Genomic DNA, 26,117 nt, shown 5'->3' with positions numbered 1-26,117 from the left:
AAACTTCTGTACATCAGAAAACACCACCAACAGAGTGAAAAGGTAATCCACAGGATGACAGAAAATATTTGCAGATCATCTATCTGTTAAGAAATTAATACACAGAATACATAAAGAACTTCTGCAATTCAACAATAAAAAAACACAAACCAATTCAAAACTGGGCAAAGAACTGAAATAGATCTCCAAAGAAGATATATAAATGGCCAAGAAGCACATGAAAAGATGCTCAACATCACTAATCATTAGAGAAATGTAAATCAAAACCACAATGAGATACCCTTCACACTTATTAGGATGACTAGTATCACAAAACACACACACACACAAACACACACACACAAAACAGCAAATGTTGGTGAGGATGTGGGGAAATCAGAACCCTTGAGCATTGCCGGTAGGAATGTAAAATGGTACAAACACTGTGGAAAACAGTATAGTGGTTCCTCAAAAAAATTAAACAAAGAACTACCATACGATCCACAACCTGTACCTAGGTATTTACCCAAAGGAATTAAAACCAGGGTCTTGAAGAGATATTCGTACACCAATGTTAACAGCAGCACTATTCACAATAATGAAAAAGTGGAAACAACCCAAGTGTGCGTGGATAAACGAATGGATAGACAAAATGTGGTATATAAGAGAATATTCTGTGGCCATAAAAAGAAAACTCTGACACATGCTATGAACATAAGGCTCAACATGGATGAATCTTGAAGAAATTATGCTAAGCGACATAAGCCAGTCACAAAGGGACAAATACCATATGATTATCCATACGATACTCAGAGTGGTCAAATTCAAAAGGCAGAAAGTATTATAGAAGGGCCGTTGCCAGTGGCTGAAGGGAGAAGAGAATCAGGAATTACTACTTAAGGGTAAAGTTTCAATTTTGTAAGATAAAAAGAATTCTGTAGATAGTCTGGGAGCAGTGGCTCACACCTGTAATCCCAGCACTTTGGGAGGCCGAAGCGGGTAGATCACTTGAGGTCAGGAGTTTGAGACCAGCCTGGCCAACATGGCGAAACCTCATCTCTACTAAAAATACAAAAATTAGTCAGGCATGGTGATGCATGCCTGTAATCCCAGCTACTAGGGAGGCTGAGACAGGAGAATTGCTTGAATCCGGGAGGTGGAGGTTGCAGTGAGCTGAGATCACTCCACTGTACTCCAGCCTGGGCGACAGAGTGAGACTCCATCTCAAAAAAAAAAAAAAATTCTGCAGATAGATGGTGATAATAATAGTTGCATAACAATGTGAATATACTAATGCCACAAAACTGTATACCTAAAAATTTTAGGTTATGTACAATTTAACACAATTTAAAAAAATCTTCTGACACACACACACCCAGAGATACCAGGTGTAAATGTAGGTAAACATATTTTTGTTAAGTCTGGAAGTAAATACATAGTACTTATTAACGGCGCTACCTCTGAGAATGAGAGTTATTGTCAAAAATATTTTTGGTGTATCTTAAACTTCTAAATTCTTAAAAGAATACTGATTTTATGTATTAGGTATAACAAAAATTGATATAAAAATGCTATTTTATGGACTCATGAGAAAAAAGATAGGAAAATAACTGTTTCTATAAAAATACCTTTCTACCCAGGAATACTATAAAAGCTTACTATTAAAAAATAACATTTCTAAATTGTTACTTTCCAGTTAATACACTGCTTTCTTGCTTGGAATTTTTTTTCAAGTAGTAATTATGATAATAAGAGACTCTTCCCAAGAGAAAATGAAGGGGGCAAAGGGACAACATGAAACTTAAAAAAAGAAAAAAATCCTCAGAGCATAAGGCCAGATCTGGTCTGGATTTCAAAATGAAATTTTATAGAACTTATACTTATCCCCTGAAGGTTTCATGACCCAACAATGACACGAATGGTTAATAATAGCCTTTGCCCTCCTCTGCAGTCAATCAGCCATGCAATTCCTGAACAGAGCCACTGCCCGGGGGATATTATGTGAGTATCATGTTCCTGACTTAGCAAAGGAGAAGTGGAAAATGGAAACAAGGCCACAAACTTAGAACTTTCCATTACACAGAAATTGAGGCTTCCGGGCTTCACTTTCATGATTAAAAATAGAAAAAGAAATTGACTTCACATTTTATGGAAAATAGTCAAAGGAATATATCTTATGTGAAAAATATTCATAGACATGCCATTCTTTTGTGTTTCGTATTGACAGAAATAATTGCGATGGTGGAGCTAGTGAGGTATAAAGTGGCTGCTGCGAGACTCTTGACCAGCAAGCAGCAAGAGGCACGCTGGAGCCCACAGTGTGACAACCTTCTCCAGTCCTGACTTCCACTCCGCCTCTGGAGCAGCTGCCTCCCTTCTGACAATGACTTTCCATAATTTCCAAGCTCAATGAACACCAGGAAACATACTTTTCCAAAAATAAATCTTTCTTTTTCTGACAAGCTCCTATGACAGACATTTAGAAATTTCCCTGAAAATATTAGCTACAATAGTATACATAAATCAAATTCAATACACGTTTCTTGGGCTTTTTACAGTACCTTTTTATAATTAACGTTTTTGTATTTGGGGGAAAACTGGACAATAGTGAAACATTTGGCTTCATGTTGACCAGGAAAAAGGAAGCTGCTTCCCTGAACTTGCTTGCTTTTTTTTTTTTTTTTCCTTAAAAAAAAAAAAAAACCATCAAACAAGTTCTGGCTTTTGTGTCCAGACTGTGCCCAAGGATCACTAAAAACCAGGCATGAGCATCGCACTCCTTGATGTCCAATGTCTGATGTCATCATAGAAACTCATGCCATGGAATCCCTCCACCATGCTGGCCTTGGAGGCAAGAATGGGGTCATTCCTGCAGTGAACTGTGGGAGGTTGAACTTTACAATATTACTCTCTAATGCTCAAGCCACAGTATGAAAGAACCAAACATGAGTCACTGACAGAAAAGCTCTACTGTGGAAGGCAGAACATGAGAGTGGTTGAGGGCCTCCAAAGTGTATCCAGAATCTTTCCACAGCTCCTAAATGTCCTCTCTGCCACCCTGTCACAAGCCACACATCCCCCGATCCTGAGCCTACACTAAACCTAGTCTCATCCATCTCTGCAAACACAAATCAGAGCTCTCAACATTCTAATAGGTCTTTGGCTTACTAACAATAAAAGCCAAATTCCTTACCTTGGCCCATGAGGCCTTGTTCCATCAAGCCCAGGTCACAGCTCTGGCCTCAGGTTCTGCCCCTCTGCCTGTCACCCTCCAAGCTCCAGCCACACTGGCCTTTCTTCCACCAGTCACCCTAGAGCTCTGCATCTGCTGACCCCTCTGTCTGGCACTCTTCCTTCAGTCTTCACTGGCTCCCTCTTATCTCAGCATCCTTCCCTAGCACTTGTACCTAAAGGGACCTCTAGCCAATAGCATTCTCTATACCTAACCCTGTTTGATTTCTTTATATCATCAGAATTTTAAATTATACTTGTTTTTGTTTTTGTTTTTGTTTGTCTCTCCACTAGAATGGAAGCTTCATGAGGGTACAATGTTGGTTCAGTGCTGGACCTACATGCAGGGCCAGCACAGAGCAAGCACCCAATAACAATCTGCTGGATGAAGGTATGGGATGAGTAGGTAGTGGACAGGTGGATGGATGGATGGATGGATGGATGGATGGATGGATGGATGGGCAGATGGATGGACATATGGATGGATGGATAAGTGGATAAATGAACAAGCAAGCAAACTAACAAACAAATGAGCATGAGCTTTTTATTCAAGGGCATTACCACTATGAAATCCTTGCCACACCACGTGATGGGGAGCCAAAGGCAGGAAGAAAGGCCTCGCCTGGATGGGCACTGAGGTAAGCATCATGTGTGAAGAGCTACCTATCTGAAATGAAGCTTAAAAGATGGGGAAGATGTCAGCAGGTAGAGAAGGGGAAGGAGTTCATTTCAGGTGGATGAGCAGAGACACAAAGGAGAAAAAATTGTGACACTTACTCATGAAACAATAAATAATCTGCAGGAAACTAGTCTACAATTCATTGTGAAAAGCTTTTACCATGAACTGAATAGGTAATAATACATCATAAAATATGAGCCCTTAACAATTTCCCATGTGTGTTTAAATGTAAATGATCAGCGAACTGCCCATGGAAGCCTCCACATTCATGCATTTCATTAAATTACAATTTCCATGCAGAGGCTAAGATGTCGATCACCCTGGGTTTTTATTCTAGTTCCATTAACACTTCGACAGATGAGTAAGGCATTCCATGTCTGGTACTCAGAAAGCCAAGAAAACTATAAATTACTTTCAACTACAAGTCTTAAAGTGGCTACACTGCTACAATCTTGCCCACTCATTGAGCAATCCACATGTTGGGCTCATCTCTCCTAGGAAAAAAGTTATTACCACAGCACATGTCTCAATGTCACCCAGCAGAGCGGCTGATCATCAGTCACTAACATATTGAGCTGTTGTTGCTGCATCGGCTTTTCCCTGACACATCTGTAATTGTGTTGAGAAGGCACCATATTCTGGAAACATTTTCATCACTGCCTGTGTGGCAGGGGGAAGGGGTGTTGGGAGACTGAGGGCTCATTGATGAATAAGAACAGCCTCACATGTGACCTCAATAATCAAGCAAAGCCTTCTTATTTCCTGGCAGCTGCAGTAACATAGGTTGTAAAGTATTTTTAGACATTTGGGGGTGGGGAAGGCAGGGCAGGGTGGTCCAGAAGAAACCAACACCTGGAGCAGATGATCACTGCAAGGCCTGATTCTCTCTATTCCAGTAGTTCTCAAATGTCAGTGTGCTTAGGAGCACACAAGGACCTGGTTAGAAACATAAATGGGCTACTCTTCTGCCTTCCTCATCCAGATACTCCAGGAACTCTGGCTCAGAAAACCTGGGTGGGCCCAGGACTCTGCATTTTAGTAAGCACCATGGGTGGCTTGATGCCAGTGGTCCTCAGTCTGCCATTTGAGGAACACTACCACCAACCCCTGGATAACTTTGGTAGAGAAAGAATGTGTAATCTCTGCACACAACAGCCCCAGTCCATCAGCCTCTTCACTTCTTGGGACCTCCAGAGAATGTGACAAATGTCCTGGTCCCCTTTTTCCCAGCAAAAGGCACTTGCACACATCCACACACACAAAACTTGTGGGATAAGCTCAGGCCAGTCTGTGAGCCCCTAAGAGTCTACTTGATCCAATTCACACCCCACTGGCCCATCCTAACCTTCTCTTAAAGACTAAGATTAAAAAAGATAACTACCTCATCAGTCATTACAGACTACACCTATACTGCAGCAAGTTGGCAAACACCTCTGTGTAGATAAGGGTTTTATCTATACCTTTAAAAAAAGGATAGCAAGAGCTGCATTTTTTAGATTTCTATCACTTCCAGATCTTTCATTCTCTCTCCATTACTAATGCAAATGTTTCGGCAAGGTTTTCTACAAAACACCACTGACTGGCAGAACATCTTTCTACAATTACCCGGGACTATGAAGCTCCTGGTAAATCACTTAACAAGCTAAGAATTCCCAATTAAAATACTGAGTCTGTTTAACTAAATTATTGCTATGCACAATGTATAAATCCATGGAAGGAAAAACTCTACCTCTCTCCCTTGAGAATAAAAAGGATGCTGTTAATCTTTGGCAGGTCAAGTCAGTAAGGTAAGGAGTTTGTTTTTTTAACACACACACAAATGAGATTATAAGATTAAAATAACTAGGAATCTGCCCAAAACACATATACAGGAACAAACAAATAAAGCCCTTAAACCTTAAATGCACTACCCTATTAGTGTCCTGAGAGATTGGTTTAAAGCAAAACAGATGTTTTGCTCTGGTTGGAGATTAGAAATGTCTTATGTGTCAATGGTAGAAAAGAAACAGATCCTAGTTTTTAATTTACCAGACATATTCCAATAGAAGAGAAAAAAACTCTTTTCAATTTTTGCAATTTCCTTAACCCGTGCTATGGATTTAAGATAGTAAGGTGAAAGTCAATTGATTAATCAATTCATCAACGGGTCCCCAACAAAGAGACAGTCATGCCAGCCTTGTAAAGGCTTCTTTTTAAGCCCACTATGAGCTGACTTAGGACAACCATCTATTTGGAAACAAATTAAAGTGATAAAAGTGATCCCTTGCAGCTCTCCACCAGGAAGAAAAACATCTACTAAGCTCCCACCCTTTCATACCAAATATTCATGCAATAGGCAGGCATTCCCCCAGGCACTGACAAGGACTCAGGATAAATTCTGACTGTGCAGAGCAGTGGGCTGGGCTGAGTGAGGTCAGGAGCCCCACCATCTCTACACCCAACTCACTCCCCAGAGGGTTGAGCTGATCTCATAATTCATGGAAAGCAGGTGTTCAGACAGAAAGGAGAAATCCAGGTGTGATTCCACGTGTGGTGAGAGGTCTGGCCAGGTGGCGCCCTAGCCCTGGTAGGAGGCCTTCCATGTGGCAGCCTAGGTCCCAGAAGTCAGCGTCACTGACAAAGACTGCACAACACCAACAACTCTGTAATGAGGATGCTTCGCTGAGTTCCCACTTCTGTTTTGGTGATACTTCAGCATAAACAAAGCTGGACTCTCAGTCAGCATTTGTTCAATAAATTAATATGACAAAATGAACTAATATTACTGGAGTAATTGACAGGATCTGGCTACCATCTTGGCAACCAGACTTTAAAACGTACTCCTGCAGTAAGTCAACAACTCGAGCTTGGTTCAGGCCATGTGAACACTGAAGCTGAAACCAACCACAATTAGGGAGCTAGAATCTAGAATTCAAGCCTAAAAATAGAGTGAAAAGGAGTACATTTAAATAACTGTTCTTCCATGAAGAGATGCAAAGTTATTAGCAACAACATAATTCTTCCTTATATTCAGAGTACTTCTCATTTGATTTGTCCCCCAAACTGAAATATGCAGCAAGTGAGAGCTCCCCTCTGTGCACCTGTGATGGGGCCACCTGGTAGAAGCAAGCCACCTGTGTGCTCATGTGTCCTTCATTTCACCTCTGGATTCCACAGCAGGTAATGAAAAGGCTGCCCCTGTCACTGGAAGTATAAATAAATAAAACCAAATGGAATTCTTTTCCCCTACACCCCCTTACCCTACATATTACTTTCAGATCCTACAGAAGCCATGAATGTCTCAATCTTGACATTCCAAGGTCCAGGCACAGGGATTAATGCTTGCTGATAAGACAAGTATACAGAGAAAATTATGGACAGAGCAACGGTGATACTCAGAGGAGCATAAAATTAATAGCTCCATAAAATTAAAGGCACCGTGTTTCACTAGCCAACTCATCCCAGTGATTTGTCAATAAACACGTCTGTTAACTCAAACATATATATTTGAAAGTTCATTTTTTTAGCTCCTTCCAGCATTTCAATTTAATGAGGTCTTCCATGGCATTAAATAAATGAGAATGTAAATAATTAATGGCAACACTATGAACTAAGTGGGCCCTAGGCCCCAGGGAAGAGTACTTCAATTACCAAATGGCCCTTCTCACCAGGAAAAACCTCCATCTGACCCCCCATCCATGTGAGGCTCAAGAAAACAAGCCCTACTCAGGGGAAGAGCACTTAAGATTAAAACAAGACAAGAATAAGCTTCTATCATAGAAATGGCAGGCTAGGGTGTTAAAATCTCCCAATATCTAGCCAACAATGGAAGAGCTCATGCACCAGCAATCATGCACTAGGCAATAATAGGCAGGATGTTCCTACCAGAATCGTGTTCTCCTGCAAAAAATGCACCAGGCAAAACAGCAGTCAGTTGGTTCTGCTGCCGCTTCCATGTCCTGTTCCCTTTGGAAATATGTCGTTTGGAGCAAGAATGTAATGCTCTCCTTCCAACTTCTCACTGCCAGGACATAGCATGAAACCCACGCAGCAGCCTATAATGTGATGGGTATGCTGCATGGAAAGCATGCAGATGCTGCAGCAGCCAGTTCTGCAAACAAGCAGCGGTCCAGTTAGAAAGGCAAACTGCTGTTTACCTTTACCAGCTCAGTCTTCACCAGCAGTAGCTGCATCACATAAGTAGAGCTCTGAGATTCTTGAAAATAAGAATCTACCCTTATTTGAAGTAGAAATTTGAAAACAACAATTCGGAATCCCTTCTACTTTCCATATCCTTAAAGGTCAGCTAAAACCTCCAGTCCCCTGGGAGGCCCACTCAGCTGAGAGGCAACAGCAGTTGACAATGGCCTTCTCTGAACTCAGGACATTCATAGACACCACAGCCCACCAGCTGTGAGCACCACTGCTAAACAAACACCACTCCTCCCACCCACACACACCTCCCTGGACAGGGCAGTGAACACCACTCAGGGAGCTTGAGTTTTATGAGTGGTGTGGACCATGACAGCAGATGGTGTGAAGTCTGTGAAATACACCGTCAGAGCAACAGGGCAGAGTAGAGTAGCCGAAGGGGCTTCCTGGGAACTGTGGGGGTCAGAGAATCTTGGAGAAGGAGGGGGAGACCCTGGAATTGAGACAAGAGCTCCGAGGTAGGAAAGAGCTTGACCTTCTTCTCAGCAAGGGAGAGGAGGCAACAGCAGATGCAGTAGGTGAAGCATAGGGATGGAGAGAAAGACAGCCGCAGAGGATGCAAGAGAGGGCCACGGACGCCTGGTCACTCAGGCCCTGGGAAATGACAGCAAGGAATGCAAGGCTTCAGCAAAATGCACTTGGAAGGCACTGAAGAGTTCTAAGGAGGAGCACAAACTGAATGGTCTTGTAACCTTTCCTAAGTTGTCTTATGCTGTCCACCTCTTTCACTGTCATTAACCTTTCAGGTTTATGTTACCCAAAATCTATCCCCGGCTGCACAGGCTGGGCGGCAGCAGTTCCTTCTCTTCCTCACAGTGCCTAGCACAGCATCAAATACCAAAACGACACTTGGTGCTTACATACATACACAAATGCATGCACACACACCCACATGCACATGCACATGGGCACACACATCCACATATACACACACACATATACACACATACACATATGCACACATACCCATGCACACATATACATCCATACACACACACACATTGTCCATTTGTTCAGATAGTTTAAAGAACTTATTTAAATTTTAAAAGAACCTGCTAAAAGAATCATTTTTCTATAACGTTGCAATTTGCCAAAAGAACCATTTTTCTTTAATGTAATTGTAGCAGTTTTCATTCCTGATTGGAATATAATGGAAAAATAAAACACTGAGAATTAAAAGCTTAATTGATAGAAACACATGCTTATCTATCAGTAAAAACAATTTGGCTGCGCTCCTCCTATCAACACAAAAGCAAGCAAATTAGCTATTTGCTCCATGAGGAAACTCCTTCTAATTGAGAAGAAAAGGCAGAGAGAGGCCCCAGGCACAGGCCAGCACCGACCTAACGCAGGCCGCTTCCGCGCCTACCCGCCGCCACCTACTGGAGAGCTAGGGGCAGAGCACAGTGTAATGTCCAGGGTCTGAAGTTTCTGGGGGTTAGGAAACTGGTCCATGTAAATGAAGTTGATGCAAGACAATTTGTGTATTTGAAGAGAAAACTCCTAAAGGATTCAGAAATAACTAAAAGTCTTTTTTAATCCTTATAAGTTAACATGGCTCGTTAGAAGTTTAAAAAATGCCTACTTGAGGATTTTTTGATTTGGGGAGAGGGATTTATTGTATAAGGTGTACAACATGATGCTCTGATCTACACACACATAGTGAAGTGATTACTACAGTCAAGTAAATTACATGTCCAGCATCTCACACAGTTACCGTCCTTTATTCTGTGTGTGCTGAGAGTTCCTAAATCTACTCCCAGTGCACAATATGATACTGCACTCCTTGTGGTGTACATTAGATCTTGAGACTTACTCACCCAAAATAACTGCATCTTTGTACCCTTTGACCTAAACAAGAAGAGGGTACTGGTTGAAAGAAAGCTGAAGATTCTAAAGGCAAAATGTACTATTCTACCATTTCCAGAAAAATATTTAGAATGAAAAAAAAGACTAAAATTTTTCTCAAAACAGAGTTAAAGCAGAATAATAAATAAAAACTATGGAATAATGATCAAATAAAACCAGAGGGAGTAGCCAGAGGCAAGATGAAAACCCAGAGAGAATGGCGTCCTGGGAAACACGGCTCCAGCCATTTCCAGGGCAAAAGCGGGCAGCAGTGGCAAGAAAGGGGTTCTGAAAAATGGGCATGAAATAAAGCAATGTGAGGTCACTGGGGCCCTCGGTGAGAACCTTTACAGACCCAAGGACACTGAGGCAGAGCAGAAGGGAGGAAATGGAAGCATTTCTCAATTGAAGACATTTGGGCATATTTAAAACCCAATGGGATAAGATGGATGACTGTGAGAGGCAGACAGACCCAACAAGAGGACAGAGGGCTTCCAGGAAGCTGCTGAGGAGGTGGAAGGGGAGGGCTCCAAAGCCCAGGTCGGTCTAGCCCCACAGCCGAGCAGTCACACAGGCCCCATCTTCAGGGGGGCCCCACCTTTCGTTTTATGCTCTATGTCACCATCTTGAAATTTGTAATATTTTCTGAACAAGGGGCCCCACATTTTCATTTTACACTGGGCCTCTCAAATTATGTAGGTGGTCCTGGCCCCAGGGAGAGGCTGGCCTCAGCCCAGGAAAGGGTAGCTCTGCTACCACGGTGGCAGAAGTGGGATAGAGAAGCAGAGTCAGTGCCATCTGCTGGCTTCTTTCCCTGCAAAGCTGAAAGAGAGCTGTCTGCTGTGAATGAGCCAGAGGACAGACAAGGGGAGAGAGGTTAGAACTTCATCTAACATGGAGGTATCTGGTAGACTTCACCTGAACCAAGTGATAAGGCTGGTATCACCGGTAACAAGACAAATCAATACCACATACCTCCTGGTAGGATGCACTATGAAGGGCACAAGATCACTTTTGTGCTATTTCCTATTCCTGTCCACATGCATTACCTCAATATAATCATAGAAAACCCAAAGTGAGAAACATTCTACAAAATAGTAGACTAGTACTCTTGAAAAGTATCAATGTCACAAAAGACAAGGAAAGGCTGAGGAACTGTCACAGATTGGAGAAGACTAAGCAGAAATGACAATTAAATGCCGTGTGGAATCCTGCATTATCCCAGAGCAGAAAAAAGACATTTAAAAAAACCTAGTGAACTTTGGCCGGGTGCGGTAGCTCACACCTGTAATCCCAGCACTTTGGGAGGCCAAGGCGGGTGGATCACAAGGGCAGGAGATCGAGACCATCCTGGCTAACATGGTGAAACCCCGTCTCTACTAAAAAAATACAAAAAAATTAGCCGGGCATGGTGGCACGTGCCTATAGTCCCAGCTATTTGGGAGGCTGAGGCAGAAGAATGGCGTGAACCCGGGAGGTGGAGCTTGCAGTGAATGGAGATCACGCCACTGCACTCCAGCCTGGGAGACAGAGCGAGACTCTGTCTGAAAAACAAACAAACAAACAAACGAACAAAAAAAAAACCTAGTGAACTTCAAATAAGGTTTATAATATAGTTAATATAATAGTACTATATCAACATTAATTTCAAAGTCTTGGTTATTGTACTATGGTTATGTAGACATTGAAATCAGAGGCAGTTGGGTAAAAAAGTATATGGAAACTGTTTTTTCAACTTTTCTGTAAGTCTCAAATTATTTCACAATAAAAAGCTTACATTTTCATGTGGACTTTTCATTTGTGATTTTTTTAATGTCATTAGTAATTCCAAGACCCTCAGTTACTACCACTGAAGTCTAGCCTACTATATCAGATATGTTCCTCAATACAAAGAGAGTCAGAAACTGCTATGGTTTGGATTTGTGTCCCCACCCAAATCTCATGTTGAATTGGAATCTCCAGCATTGGAGGAGGGGCCTGGTGGGAGGTGACTGGATCATGGGGGTAGACATCCCCCTTGCTGTTCTCATGACAGTGAGTTCTCATGAGATCTGGTTGTTTAAAAGTGTGTAGCACCTCCCCTGCTTTCTCTTCTGCTCTGGCCATGTGAAGATGTGCCTGCTTCCCCTTCACCTTCCATCATGATTGTAAGTTTCCTGAGGCCTCTGCAGCCATCCTTCCTGCACAGCCTGCAGAACTGTGAGCCAATTAAACCTCTTTTTTTAATAAATTACCCAGTCTCAGGTATTTCTTTATAGCAGTATGAGAATAATACAGAAACAAAAAAGAAAGATTATGTTCCACTTTAAAAATCTGGCTTTGGCCAGGCATGGTGACTCTTGCCTGTAATCTCAGCACTTTGGGAGGCTGAGGCCCTAGGTGGATCAGTTGAGCCCAGGAGTTCAAGACCAGCCTGGGCAACATGGTAAAACTCCCTCTCTACAAAAATTCAAAAATTAGCCCAGCATGGTAGCATATGCCTGTAGTCCCAGCTACTCAGGAGGCTGAGGTAGGAGGATCACTTGAGGATCACTTGAGCCTGGGAGGTCGAGGCTGGAGTGAACCATGATCGCACCACTGCACTCCAGCCTGGGTGACAGAGCAAGACCCTGTCTCAAAAAAAAAAGACCGGGCGCAGTGGCTCACACCTGTAATCCCAGCACTTTGGGAGGCTGTGGCGGGCAGATCACCTGAGGTCAGGAGTTTGAGACCAGCCTGACCAACATGGAAAAACCCATCTCTACTAAAAATACAAAATTAGCAAGGCATGGTGGTGGGCGCCTGTAATCCCAGCTATTCGGGAGGCTGAGGCAGGAGAATCGCTTGAACCCAGGAGGCGGAGGTTGCGGTGAGCCAAGATGGCGCCATTATGCTCCAGCCTGGGCAACAAGAGCGAGACTCCATCTCAAAAAAAAAAAAAAAAAAAAAAAAATCTGGCTTTGAACAGGTTGCCCAGCTTCACGTTTCTATCATGCTGTCCCCTTACCGCTGCATCACTGGCCATCACAGCATCCTAGCAAGGGAGGGAGACCAGGAAGGAAGAACGGAAATGTTTGCTCAGTCCTTCCTCCTCTGCCTGCCAGGCCCTACGTGTCTCTATCCAGTGAGTGCATTAATTAAGCCTTTATAAGTATGCTAAGCATCTATGAGACCACGCAGGTTCCAAAGACTATTACATATTTCCTTTCTCTATTTTGATTAACTTTTATTTCATGAAAGCTTACAAATTGGCAGCAAATCCAGGTCAGATATTGCTTTAGAAAAACGGAGATTTACAGCAAACCTTGGGGGGCACATCTACCCACACCTGGGACCAAACCCAATTCAGGTAACCATTCGGAATGGGTGAACCGGCCAATCCAGGGCCATTGCTCTGCTGCCACCCAGGGGCAGGTGGGCGCCATGGCACCTGGCCAAGGGAAGTGAAGCCCAGGGGAAGAACCTGGCTCTGCACAGGACACGTCCTCTGGAATTCAAAGGCAGGAGGAGGCAAGGGAGAAGTGCTGTACCCACCCGCCACAGTACTCAGGAGTGCACTGTAAACATGCACTCTTGGGAAGGCAGGCATTAAAATAAATACAAGGTTGCAACAGTGATGTATTTCTTCAGACTGAGGACTTGTTCCAGGGACTAAAGAGATGTTACAGGTACCCAAGGGACGGAGCCAGGCACCAGACTCCAGGCTTACCTGCTTTGGGTCAGAGGTAGCAGTGCTGGGAGCTGGCGATTCCAGCTCTATGGTCACAGGCCCATCATTCTGAATGTGCACCTGCATGTAGGCCCCAAACTTGCCATCTGAAAAAGCAATCCAAACAGTTACCAAAGATGGAGACACCAGATTACTCCATCCAAATGCACACTGTATTAGTTCATTTTCACACTGCTAATAAAGACATACTCAATACTGGGAAACTTACAAAAGAAAGAGGTTTAGTGGACTCACAGTTCTTCATGGCTGGGAAGGCCTCACAATCATGGCGGAAGGCAAGGAGAAGCAAATGAGATCTTACGTGGATGGCAGCAGGCAAAAAGAGAGAGACCTTGTGCAGGGAAACTCCTGTTTTTAAAACCATCAGGTCTCGTGAGACTTATTCACTATCACGAGAACAGCACAGGAAAGACCCGCCCCCATGATTCAATTACCTCCTACCAGGTTCCTCCCACAAAACATGCGAACTGTGAGAGTTACAATTCAAGATGAGATTTGGGTGTGGGCACAGCCAAACCACATCAAACACCTAGATCAGCGTGATCCAAAACCTGGGTCACAGTGGGAGAAGGTTGACCGGGAGGAGGATCGGCCAGTCAACACAGGAAAAGTTGGCCAGCCCTGTAAGAGGGATGGAAATGCAGGATTAAGTAGCACAGATGCTGCTGCGTGACCAACAGATTTGGCAAGAAATAAAAGGTCTGGTAACACCAAGGGTGGGAAAGAATGTGGGTTACTGGGACTGTACATGGTGGGAAGGCAAACACAGAGCATTCTGGAAGGCCATGTTTGCACTGTATGCAGTGAAGCTCTCCATCTCCCTCCATGGAAGGCACTGCTTTTGGGCTACTGGGTCACAGGCAGGCCTCACACCCTGAGGTCCTTCCGCAACCTGGGTGACCTCCATGAGTCTCTGTTCCTGCCACCACAACCTCACAAATTCCATCTCCGAGTCTTTCCTACCAGTGGCCTTAACTTCAGAAGGACTCAGCAAAATGGGCATGCCAACAGGCAGCTTTCTTTGGCCCACAGACAGTAGCATTGGAAATTGTATTAGAAGCACCCAAGCTGTTGGCCATGTTTATAAGCAAGAATAATCTAGATCCTACTGGATAGTCAAAGGTGCTCAAATAATGATGACTTTCCGTGACGTCCTATCAGATTAAAGTGGCCGTTCAAATCAACAGAGCTTTTGTCTCATCCATGTCAGACTAACTAAAAAGACATCAGCTGGGAAGGAAATCATGTGTTTAATTGCATGCTAAAATTATGGCTACAATTAGTAGAAAATTTCAGTCACTGCACTCCTCAGGGAGGCTGAAGGCAGGCTCAAGAGGACAGGAATTATTTCCGACCTTGAATTTCTGTTGCCAGGATATACAGCATATGCTTCACCTTGTTTATCATTCCAAGTAGCGAGAAATTTATTTTCTTTTCCTGTTTTTCTTCAGTTAAGAATAGAACTATTATGTGAATTTCCATCTGTACAGATGATAAATCCAAAGACATGTTTTAAGAGATCTTAAAATGGTAACATTTTTTTCCAGTCCAGATCAAAGGGTAAAGCCCCCAAGAAGAATTATACTAGCCAGGGAAAATAAACACATTTAAAACACACACACAGACACACAAAAGCATATCTACAAAACGACATCTGGGCTCCTATGGTGATATAATCAAGTTGTTCTTAAATATTAAGTCCCAGCATTCTTTCTACCCAGAGCTGCAGGTTAAGCACGTGTTAAACACGCTTATGCTGCATGTTTAAAGCAGGAAAGCTCTCAGCTGGAGCCTAACCACCCATGAACTCATCTCCAGCAGAACTTTTCAAGGCCCTAACAGCTGTAAACCAGAGTGCCTCCCTGCAGATTCCCTGTGTAGATACAAAAACTGGTGTCCACACCCCTTTGGACAATGCTTCACTGACTTCAGCCACCAGCCAAGAAGGCTCAGACCACCTCTCCGGGCCCCAGTTTGTTCTGGTGCAACAGGACAGTTGTCCTGGGACGGTTACAAAGGTGTACATAGGTTAGTACACAGCCCAGCACAGTGAGTGTACAGGAAATCAGTCACTATTATTACTATTGTCATGCCTACCACTGTCCATGGTAGTATATGGGCAAATTGCAGGGATGGGACAGAAAAATATTATGCCAAAAAAGTATACTCTGAAAGAAAAATGGAGAGAACAAAAGGCGTGTACCATTGCTTCTTGGCCTGGCTGGGAGCAAGCCCACATTCTCTGCTCTCCAGAGCTGGCCCTGTGTGGCCATGAATGGGCTAGACCTCAGCCAACCTTTGGGGACCAGTATGGGACATGGGCACTAGACACTGAGCCTCAGGTCAGCCCACCCAAGCACAATCCCTAAAGGCAGTTATCTGCCACCAAGGAGGCATTCTCACCCCGCAGGCTTCCTCTTCATTCTACTTTCAATCTGTTCAGAACCTGAGCAGGCAGGAGGCTGTTACTGATGGAAACTCCAATAGTAGGTTACATGCTGGGACCTCAAGAAATTAAGCAAATCAGTGGCATTGAGGGGTTCAAAATAAGCCTGGGACCAGGCTGGAGCCACTGCCTGCTAGAGGAGTTTGATCTGGATGTGCAGGATTGTGCCTAGAGCCTTTGGGAGTATGACTTTGGAAGCCGCTAGCATCCATGGTGATTCTGACCTCAAGTACAGAGCTGCTTCTACAGAGACAGGAGTGTTCCTTGGCATCCCCAGAGGCTTGGCCAGTGCCAGTGAACCACCACTGGGACAACACAGCAGCAGACGCCTGGCTCAAAGGTGCCTGGAAAGCTGAGGCAAGGGCTCTGGGGCCTTAGGCAGAGACCAGTAGCTCTAGGAATGACATGTCCTAAGTGATTTAGTGGTGAAAATATCTGTTTTGTCAGCAAATGGGTACATTACAGGCCCTTCCCACCCTGGCAGCTGATTTTCTCACAGTTTGAGGGCTAGGCCTAGGTCTGACGGCATGCCACACTTAGGGCCATGGAGGGAACTGGAAAGGCAGACCTGGGGCTCTTGTGGCTTTTTCCCAGGCTTTGGGCTCCCCTTATCAGGGTTCTCCACTTGGCTCTGCAACTGCACAGAGGTGGTGTCTACATCTGAGGGTGGTGTCTACAACAGATTCATTTCTTAGAAACAAGTGTCTCAAGCCTGGAACTTTGTAGCAAGAAGCATTGGAGGACCCAAAATACCTAACTATGGAAAAGTGAGGGCACCTTTCACTAACAGGGCCACCCTCAATTCCAAACTAGAGTGTCAAAACCATGAGAAGAAACAAACATTACAATGGTAAATGTCTAGGACCAAAGTTAACCTTTAGCTGGGAAGTTAAATTCCCAACTATGCCTACATCCTGAGGTCATAAATTCAAGGCAATTAAGGTAGCCTTCTTGCATAACAGGAGATCCAAGGCACGGAGCTCCCTGATTATCAAACTTTGCTCAGACATCTCTGGGCCCTGCTGGGGTCCTTGACATCACTCTGCCTGGGATAACTCTGTACGGTTGAAGGCTGCATGGTTGTCTAACTGAGGCCCAAGGAAGCCTGTGTAGGGATGATGCAGTGTTTGAGGCCCCCAAAGGACCTACAAGGACACCTGTACAACACACCTCAGACACAGCTTGGACAAGGCTGCTGCATGAACCCAGACTCAATCGAGCATGGCCACCCTTATACAAAGAACAGCAGGGGAGGTGGCTTCTGAGCTCATGAGGTCATGGGATATGATTTCATATCTTACTTCCTTTGGTCTTCAAAGCTTTTGGATTTGATTATGTTATAGAATTAATCTTGGCCTGTAATTTCTCCCTGGGACTGTAATAATGGGATAGGATCTGCATTCAAATCCACTGCATTTCCATGTTGCTGGCATTTTATTATGAGTTTCTTAAGTATTTTACTATTGCAGTATATTGTCACTTAACCTCACTGCAGGAGCTCTGGTGTGCTGGGCTGGGCATTGTGGCTGGACACGGCTTGGGAAACAGCCTAGGGAATAAGTCTTCACCTTGGGAGCAGAGTGGCCTTGGAAGGGCTTCACGGCAGGGTTCTGACCCAGTTCAGAGCCTCCAAGGACAAAAGACAGCAGGAGCAGCCTAACAGAGGCTCCAAGGTAGACTGGTCTGAGCTGGTGAGGCTTCCTTCCCTGACAGGGCACCCCCATGACCAGAGTGAGCCTCTGCTCAGAACCACCCTCCATCAGTTCCTGTCACTCCCATGACAAGAGCCATAGTCCCTGGAGTAGCATGCCCTCTATTGTGCATGCTCTTTTTCTGTCTCTACACACACACACACACACACACACACACACGCACGTATAGTTCTTCTTGTAAGTATTGTTGAGAAGTAAGACAAAGTGATCCCTGTAAGTTTTCCCAACTTAAAAGTACGTTATTATAGTACCATAGAATACATGGGGGAAGTGGCTCACTCAGGCTGCTGTGTTGGGTATGTCCTGAAAGGAGACCCAGCTGGAGGCAGGAGGCCCATTAAGAGGCTGTCACAAAAATTCAGATGAAAGATGTAGACGGCCTGCGCCAGGGTGGGTGCAGAAGCGGCGTTCTGCTCTCAGCTTCTGTGTGCATGTCCCAGGCGAGGCAAACAGGATTTGCTGATAGACCAGATGTGGGGAGGAGGAGCCATGCCAAACTCTGAAGTTTCACCCCATAAATGCATTTATTAGAAAATAAGACTAAAACCAAATTATTAGAAAATAAGACTAAACCCAAATGAAATAAGAAATCAGGAAAAGAAACCAAATAAATCACACACTCATTAAAGTGAAGATGAAGTGAAAAGAGTGAAGATGAAGTGAAAAGAGTGAAGAAGATTAAAGCAAAACAATGAAACGCAAAAAAACTAAAAACGCTGATTAAGAAAAAAAGGAGGAAAATACAACCAAACCACATGAGAAAATTAATGTGACTCTAGATATACAGATCTTTCAAAATAATTTTAAAAATCTATAAAATTGCCGGGCACGGTGGCTCACGCCTGTAATCCCAGCACTTTGAGAGGCTGAGGTGGGCGGATCACGAGGTCGGGAGATCGAGACCATCCTGGCTAACACAGTGAAACCCCATCTCTACTAAAAATACAAAAAACTAGCTGGGCGTGGTGGCATACGCCTATACTCCCAGCTGCTCGGGAGACTGAGGCAGAAGAATCACTTGAACCCGGGAGGCGGAGGTTGCAATGAGCCGAGATCACGCCACTGCACTCCAGCCTGGCGACAGAGCAAGACTCCATCTCAAAAAAAAAAAAAAAAAAAATCTATAAAATTGTCTTCTAATAAGTTGGAAAATCCAGCTGTGAAGGAGAGGACAGGTAAAGTTCACTGCCCAGAGGAACTTGAGGGATATTGGGAAACTTCCTTGGCAACAGCCAAGGAAGCCAGCCCGAACAGATCACTAACAAGTTCTATTAAACAGTAACGCCTATGTGATTTAAATTGGTCCAGACCACGGGAAAAGGTGTAAAGCTTTCTAGTCTATTCTGCAAGGCCAGTATCACCCTTACACTAAAATTAGACAGGAATTTTTTTTAAAGCATAGACAAATTTCTCTTTTGAATACAGATGCAAAAATTCTACACTAACAACACTTAGGAAATTTCTTGCAGGCATTTATTAGAAGAACACTATGCAGTGGCCAGGGAAGGTTTAATCAGCATGGCTCACGATTAGGAAATGCATTTACCAGGTTAACACTTAGTGAAAAAGACTGGAAAAAATCAAATTCCCTTCCTGTTTAAAAATGAAACTCTTAATTTGGCTAGAAACCCGCTTCTTTAAGAAGACTATGTAGGGACCTCTTTTTCCTGCAGTCAGGTAACTTAGGCACCCTGAATAATCCTCCTCACCTCCTAAGAAGTAAATCAATATATTTAAAAAGATATCATAAGTGGGAGTTGAACAATGAGAACACATGGACACAGGGAAGGGAACATCAAACACCAGGGCCTTTCAGGGGGTCGGGGGCAAGGGGAGGGAGAGCATTAGGACAAATATCGAATGCATGTGGGGCTTAAAGCCTAGATGACAGGTTGATAGGTGCAGCAAACACCATGGCACATGTATACCTATGTAACAAATCTGCACATTCTGCACATGTATCCCAAAACTTAAAGTAAAATAAATTTTTTTTTTTTTTTTTGAGACAGAGTCTCGCTCTGTCACACAGGCTGGAGTGCAGTGGCACAATCTCTGCTCACTGCAACCTCCGCCTCCTGGGTTCACACCATTCTCCCGCCTCAGCCTCCCAAGTAGCTGGGACTACAGGCGCCCGCCACCATGCCCGGCTAATTTTTTATATTTTTAGTAGAGACAGGGTTTCACCGTGTTAGCCAGGATAGTCTCAATCTCCTGACCTTGTGATCCGCCTGCCTTGGCCTCCCAAAGTGCTGGGATTACAGGCGTGAGCCACCATGCCTGGCCCAAAAAATTTTTTTAAAAAAGTAAATATATTAGCCAAGGTGTTCTGGATCTCGTAATTGAATGCTAACCAAGATAATGAGATTCACCCAGCCATTTTAGCATACACAGATCATTTAAGAATATAACCATTATTAAAAATACATAAGATTTTTATTAAAGTCCTAATTTATTTTTACATTTCTAATGCAAATATATATATGGAATAAACTTATTTCAAAAAAAAAGATGGATTGATTAAGCAAGTACTTCAGTAATAACTGTTACAGGCAAAGACCATGGATGGAGGCTAAAATTAGTGAGTGGGAGTAGGTTGAGTAACAGGATATTTGCATAGTCTCAAATTATCTCCACACAAAACACTGACCAATTACAAAGTGGAAAACAGTAACTTGACAGAGAAAAATCTGGCAAATAATGTGACATGTCGACATCATATGCCCCAACACGATGCACTGAGAAGGGTACAAGATCACTTTTGTAGTGTTCCTGCCAAAAATGCCTAACTTTAATCATGAGAAGACATCAGGCAGACACATAATGAGGGACATTCTACAAACTGACAAAATAAGTGACTCTTCAAAAATGGCAACGTCATGAAAAACAAGGAAAGACAAGGCAATCACCACATACTGGGAGAGACTAAGGAGCTGCAACAACTAAATGCGGTTTGGAATTCTGGATTGAATCCTGGACCAGAAAAAACGATATTAGTGGGACAACTGGCAAAATTCAAATAAGGTCTGTAGTTTAGTCAATAGTATGTTATCCATGTTAATTTCCTCATTTTGATAACTGTACTATGTAAAATGTTATCAATAGAAGTTGGATGAAGCTTATTATTTGTCGAACTTCTCCGTAAGCCTAAATTATTTCAAAATAAAAAGTTAACAGCCAGGCATGGTGGCATGCACCTATAGTTCCAGGTATTTGAGAGGCTGAGAGGCAGGAGGATCACTTGAACCCAGGAGTTCCAGACCAGCCTGGGCAACATGGCAATACTCTACCTCTTAAAAAAATTTCTTTAAATTAAGTATGGTGGCACATGCCCATAGTCCCAGGTATTTGGAGACTAAGGCAGGAGGATTGCTTGAGACCAGGAGCTCAAGGCTGCAGTGAGCTATGATCATGCCACTGTATTCCAGCCTGGGTGAAAGAATGAGACCCTATCTCAAAAAAAAAAAGAAAAAAAGAAAGTCAGCCTATGAAAGCTGTAGGAAAATGTTTAAAAATAAAAATGAATAAAATGAAATACAAAAGAGTTAAAGAAATATATTCCATCCAGCATTAATTTAGTTGGTTCAGTTGAGAGGTTTTTTGCCTAAGCCACTAGAAGGCTGGCGTTGCCACCAACTGAGATAGGTAAGCCCACAGCGGCATGGGTTGGGGTTAGGAAGTGAAATTAAGAGGTCAGGGTTAGACCCATTGAGTTTGGGGGTCTCTTAGATACCCAAGTGGGGATATGTAAACAGGCAGTCAAACTTAATGTGTCCAATACGGGGACCCAGAGGATTGATGAATTCATAACTTTAACACACTCCAGATAAAAATAATATGATTACTTTCTGGAAGTATATAAGCTGATTTAAAAATTCATATGAAAAAATAAACGTTTAAGAAGAGCTAGGAAAAACTCTAAAGGACAATGTGGGAGAAATTCACCTTACCTGGTAGGAAAGCATAGTAAAAATCCTCAATAACTAAAACAGTGTGTCTTCAGCATATATACAGATAAGACAGACAGACAAAAAGAATAGATAGAAACGAAATTTTTTCAGTGAATGGAAGTTTTTAAAAATTAAAATTAAAAACTAAAAATAATAAATAAAATTTAAAAGTTCATAAATACATACAAGAATTTACTAGAAGATAAAGCCAGAAACTCAATTAGTAAAGCTAAAGGTGGCTTTTTAAATAAATAGTTTTGGGAAGCCATTTAGTAAATACCTGAAGAAAAAGATAAGTGTTCAATCCATGCTTTACATTTATATGGGATAAACTACAAACAGATAAAAGATTTCAAAGTAAAAAATGAAAGCATAAAAGCAGGAGAGGAGGCCAGGTGCGGTGGCTCACCCCTGTAATCCCAGCACTTTGGGAGGCCGAGGCGGGCAGATCATGAGCTCAGGAGTTCAAGACCAGCCTGGGCAACACAGTGAAACCCCGTCTCTACTAAAATACAAAGAATTAGCCAGGCGTGGCGGTGTGCACCTGTAGTCCTAGCTACTCGGGAGGCTGAGGCAGGAGAATCGTGTGAATCCAGGAGGCGGAGGTTGCAGTGAGCCGAGATTGTGCCACTGCATTCCAGCCTGGGCAACAGAGTGAGACTCCTTCTCCAAAAACAAATTAAAAACAAAAAAAGGAAGAGAGGCAAAAATAGCCAAATTTGTTTGTAATTTTGGAGTAGAAAATGTCATATGAGTCATAGAAAACTTGATTCAAAAGCCAGCAGACATTTCAAAAAATTGACAATCTACTGCTTAAGGATCAAAATTGTCTACCCAGCAAACAGTCCCTTAAGCAAGGTCAAGGGGCAAATGACAAAATAGAGAAAGATAGCTGCAACTCATAGCATGTATAAAGCACTCACAGAAATAAAGAACCTGACAAATAACTTGACAGAAAAAATGAACAGGCCAGGGGAGGTAGCTCATGCCTGTAATCCCAGCACTTTGGGAGGCTAATGTGGGAAGACGGCTTGAGCCTAGGAACTTGAGACCAGCCTGGGCAACACAGTGAGACCCTGTCTCTACAAAATATAAAAATAGCCAGGCACGGTGACTCACGCCTGTGATCCCAGCACTTTGGAAGGCCGAAGCAGGAGTACCTGAGATCAACAGTTCGAGACGAGCCTGGCCAACATGGTGAAACCCCATCTCTACTAAACATACAAAAATTAGCTGGGCGTGGTGGCAGGTGCCTGTAATCCCAGCTACTCAGGAGGCTGAGGCAGGAGAATTGCTTGAACCAGGGAAGTGGAGGTTGCAGTGAGCCAAGATGATGCCATTACATTCCAGCCTGGGCAACAAGAGCAAAACTCCATCTCAAAAAAAAAAAACTATATGTGTGTGTGTGTGTGTATAATTATGTATATATACACATGTATGTGTATAATTATGTATATACATATACATATATGTATGCATATATAATTTTTGTATTATATATGTATTAATATGTATTATATATGTATTTATATATATAATTTTTATATCTATATTAGCTGGGCATGGTGGTACATGCCTGTGGCCCCAGCTACTCAGGAGGCTGAGGTGGGAGGATTGCTTTAGCCTGGGAGGTTGAGGCTGCAGTGACCCATGATCATGATGCCACTACACTCCAGCCTGGGTGACAAAGAGCCAGACCCTGTCTCAAAAAAAAAACAAAAAAACAAAAACAAAAAAAGGACAAAGCACATAAACAGTTAAGAGAAAAGGAAATAAGTCAGTCAAACATCTGAAAAAATGTCCAACCACACTCTGTACATTAAAACTACAGTGGGATATCTATCAGATGGGTGAAATTCTAGAAGTTCAAAATACACTCTGCCAACAGAGCTAGGAGAAATATGGTAGTCTCACACTGCAGAAAGGTGTGGTGCCTACAAACGGCCATCTGGCACCATCTATCCCATTTCTGAGAATTTCTCCAACAGGTATCTCCCAACTGCATATGAAGTGGCATATGTACAAATGTATTCATTATGTCACTGTTGTTTTTAAGAGACAAAAATTAGAAATAATCCAGGTCCAACAATACAAGATCTATTAAATAAGCCAGGCTATGGTCCTGCCATAGAACAGTACACAGCAGTTAAAAAGAACAAATTAAAAAGAGATTTAATTTGTTCAGAATAGAAGAGAAAAAAAAAAGAAAGAAGTCTCTATGAACTGGTATGAAAAGAATCTCTAGGACATACTGTGAATTTTTTTTTAAAGCCAAGATATAAAACAGTACATCACATCATACCTTTTGTATAGAAAGGGGAATATTTTTAAAAATTCATATTTGCTCACATTTGCAAAAGGACAGATGGATAGAAAAAATCAATAAAAGTAATTACCTCTAGAGAGCAAGAAAAACAGGCTGGACAGAGACACGAATGAGAGCAAACCTTTCCAATTTAGACCTTTTCATATCATTTTGATGTTTGAACTGCCTCATCATACTACCTATTCAAGCATTAATTAGAAGAATAAAGTTAGAGGACTCACACCTCCCAATTTCAAAACTTACTACAAAGTTACAGTAATCAAAACAGTATGGTACTGTGTAAGTACAGAAACATAGAACAATGAACTAGAACTGTGAGTCCAGAAGTAAACCCTCATATATATGGTCACAAATATATATATATGTGTGTGTATATGTATATACATTATATTATATATACACATTATTAAAAATTATATATCTAATATTATATATTATATATAATTTTTTTCTGAATTCGTAGTCCCTGAATCAATAAGGTTTTGAACTCTTCCCATTCCTCCTGCTGAATGATTCAGACTTTTCCTTTCATCCCAAGTCACCTTATTTTTGGATTGTAACAACACTGAACAGAAGTTTCTTTCTACCTGTGCCTGTATCTTCTTTTAAAAATTATCTTTATTTCTTCCAATTGAATTGTCATAATAGACTCTCGGCTAAGGAGAAAGAGCCGATCCTGCAATTCATGGCCAGAAGTGCGGAGGAAATTCAGGAAATGAGATAAAAGTGAGGAAGGAGAATAAGGACAGGAGGGGGAAAGAGCCCAGAGAGAATGGAAAGAATAGAAAGGATGGCAAAGTCACCAAAATGGACCAGTCCTCATCTCCTGAGACCCAGAGGCATTCATTACACAAAATCACAAAGCACCCACTGTGCATAAGGCATGCTGCCATTAGTGCAGGAGTGCAAAACCCCACCATACCACTGACACTGCTTTTTTAAAAAAATTTTTTTAGAGACAGGGTCTTACTCTATCACTAGGGCTAGAGTGCAGTGGCGTGATCATAGCTTGCTGCTGCCTTGAACTCCTGGGCCCAAGCAATCCTCCTGCCTCAGCCTCTCAATTAGCTGGGACTATAGGTGTGCACCATCACACTCAGCTAATTTTTTCTTTTTTTTTCTTTTTCTTTTTTTTTTTTTTTTAGAAATGGGGTATTGCTATGTTGCCCAGGCTGGTCTAGAACTCCTGGGCTGAAGTGATTCTCCTGCTTCGACCTCCCAAAGTGCTGGGATTATAGGTGTGAGCCACTGTGGTGGCTGACATTGCTTTTAGGGTGGCCATGGTTATTTTAGGTAGGGGAAGGGAGAACTGGCAAGATCAGGTTGCTGTTCACAATAGACAATCAACTAAGCAAATCAATGAAATCACAAAAAGATAGGGTTTAAGAACGAAAGTAGATATAGTTAGCCATTTGGGAAGAGGGATGCTACATTGTAGCTGTGGAGATGATTTACGTGTAAGACCAAAAAAGAGACATGCAGGAATAAATAATGAAGTCAGTAAGCAAATTAATGAAGAGAATGAAAGAAAAGGAAAGAATGAGAGAAAATATAAACATATTTGGCCAAAATCAGTTGGACATCTGTGTCAAACTTTTACACAAGAGCAACAGCCTGTACCACAGTTTGCCAACCCTACCATTCATTAACAATGAAGACACGATCCCACATTGTAATTTCCTAAATTTACAAGAAAAATAATGCCTTTGGCATCACAGTCTTTGCCAAAGTATATAGAACAGGCTTCCACTGAAAGTTCACTCATGCTGTTAAAATGCTTTAAATAGTAAACAGAGTAGAAAATTAAACAAATCCACAGAAATCAAGTACTAAGCACGAAACAAAAACTAGACGTGGTCTTCCAGCTCCTGGCACTTTCTCTTTGCATTATGAAGTGGGAGACGCACAGGCATCACGGACATCCCATGGAGCACACAGAGCAGAAGCGTTCATAAACTGCTGCCCTCCTGACGTGTCTGTCCACATTTCTCTAGCTCTTAGATGCCCACAACAAATCAGACCCAGCAGAGAATATATAGGTAATCCTTT

At 42.6% G+C, this 26,117-nt stretch overlaps 1 protein-coding gene across 1 annotated transcript in view; it reads right to left on the bottom strand.

The window, feature by feature from the left end:
* Positions 1 to 26,117, bottom strand: part of DTD1 (D-aminoacyl-tRNA deacylase 1) — a 176,727-nt gene that overhangs the window by 124,895 nt on the left and 25,715 nt on the right. The window contains exon 4 of the mRNA XM_024239028.3: positions 13,617 to 13,723. Within this exon, the coding sequence (XP_024094796.1) occupies positions 13,617 to 13,723 (107 nt within the window). The remainder of the gene's footprint in view (positions 1 to 13,616; positions 13,724 to 26,117) is intronic.

The sequence above is a fragment of the Pongo abelii genome, chromosome 21 (genome assembly GCF_028885655.2).
Source record: "Pongo abelii isolate AG06213 chromosome 21, NHGRI_mPonAbe1-v2.0_pri, whole genome shotgun sequence".
NCBI lineage: Eukaryota > Metazoa > Chordata > Mammalia > Primates > Hominidae > Pongo > Pongo abelii.
This window is presented reverse-complemented; position numbering and strand designations above follow the sequence as displayed.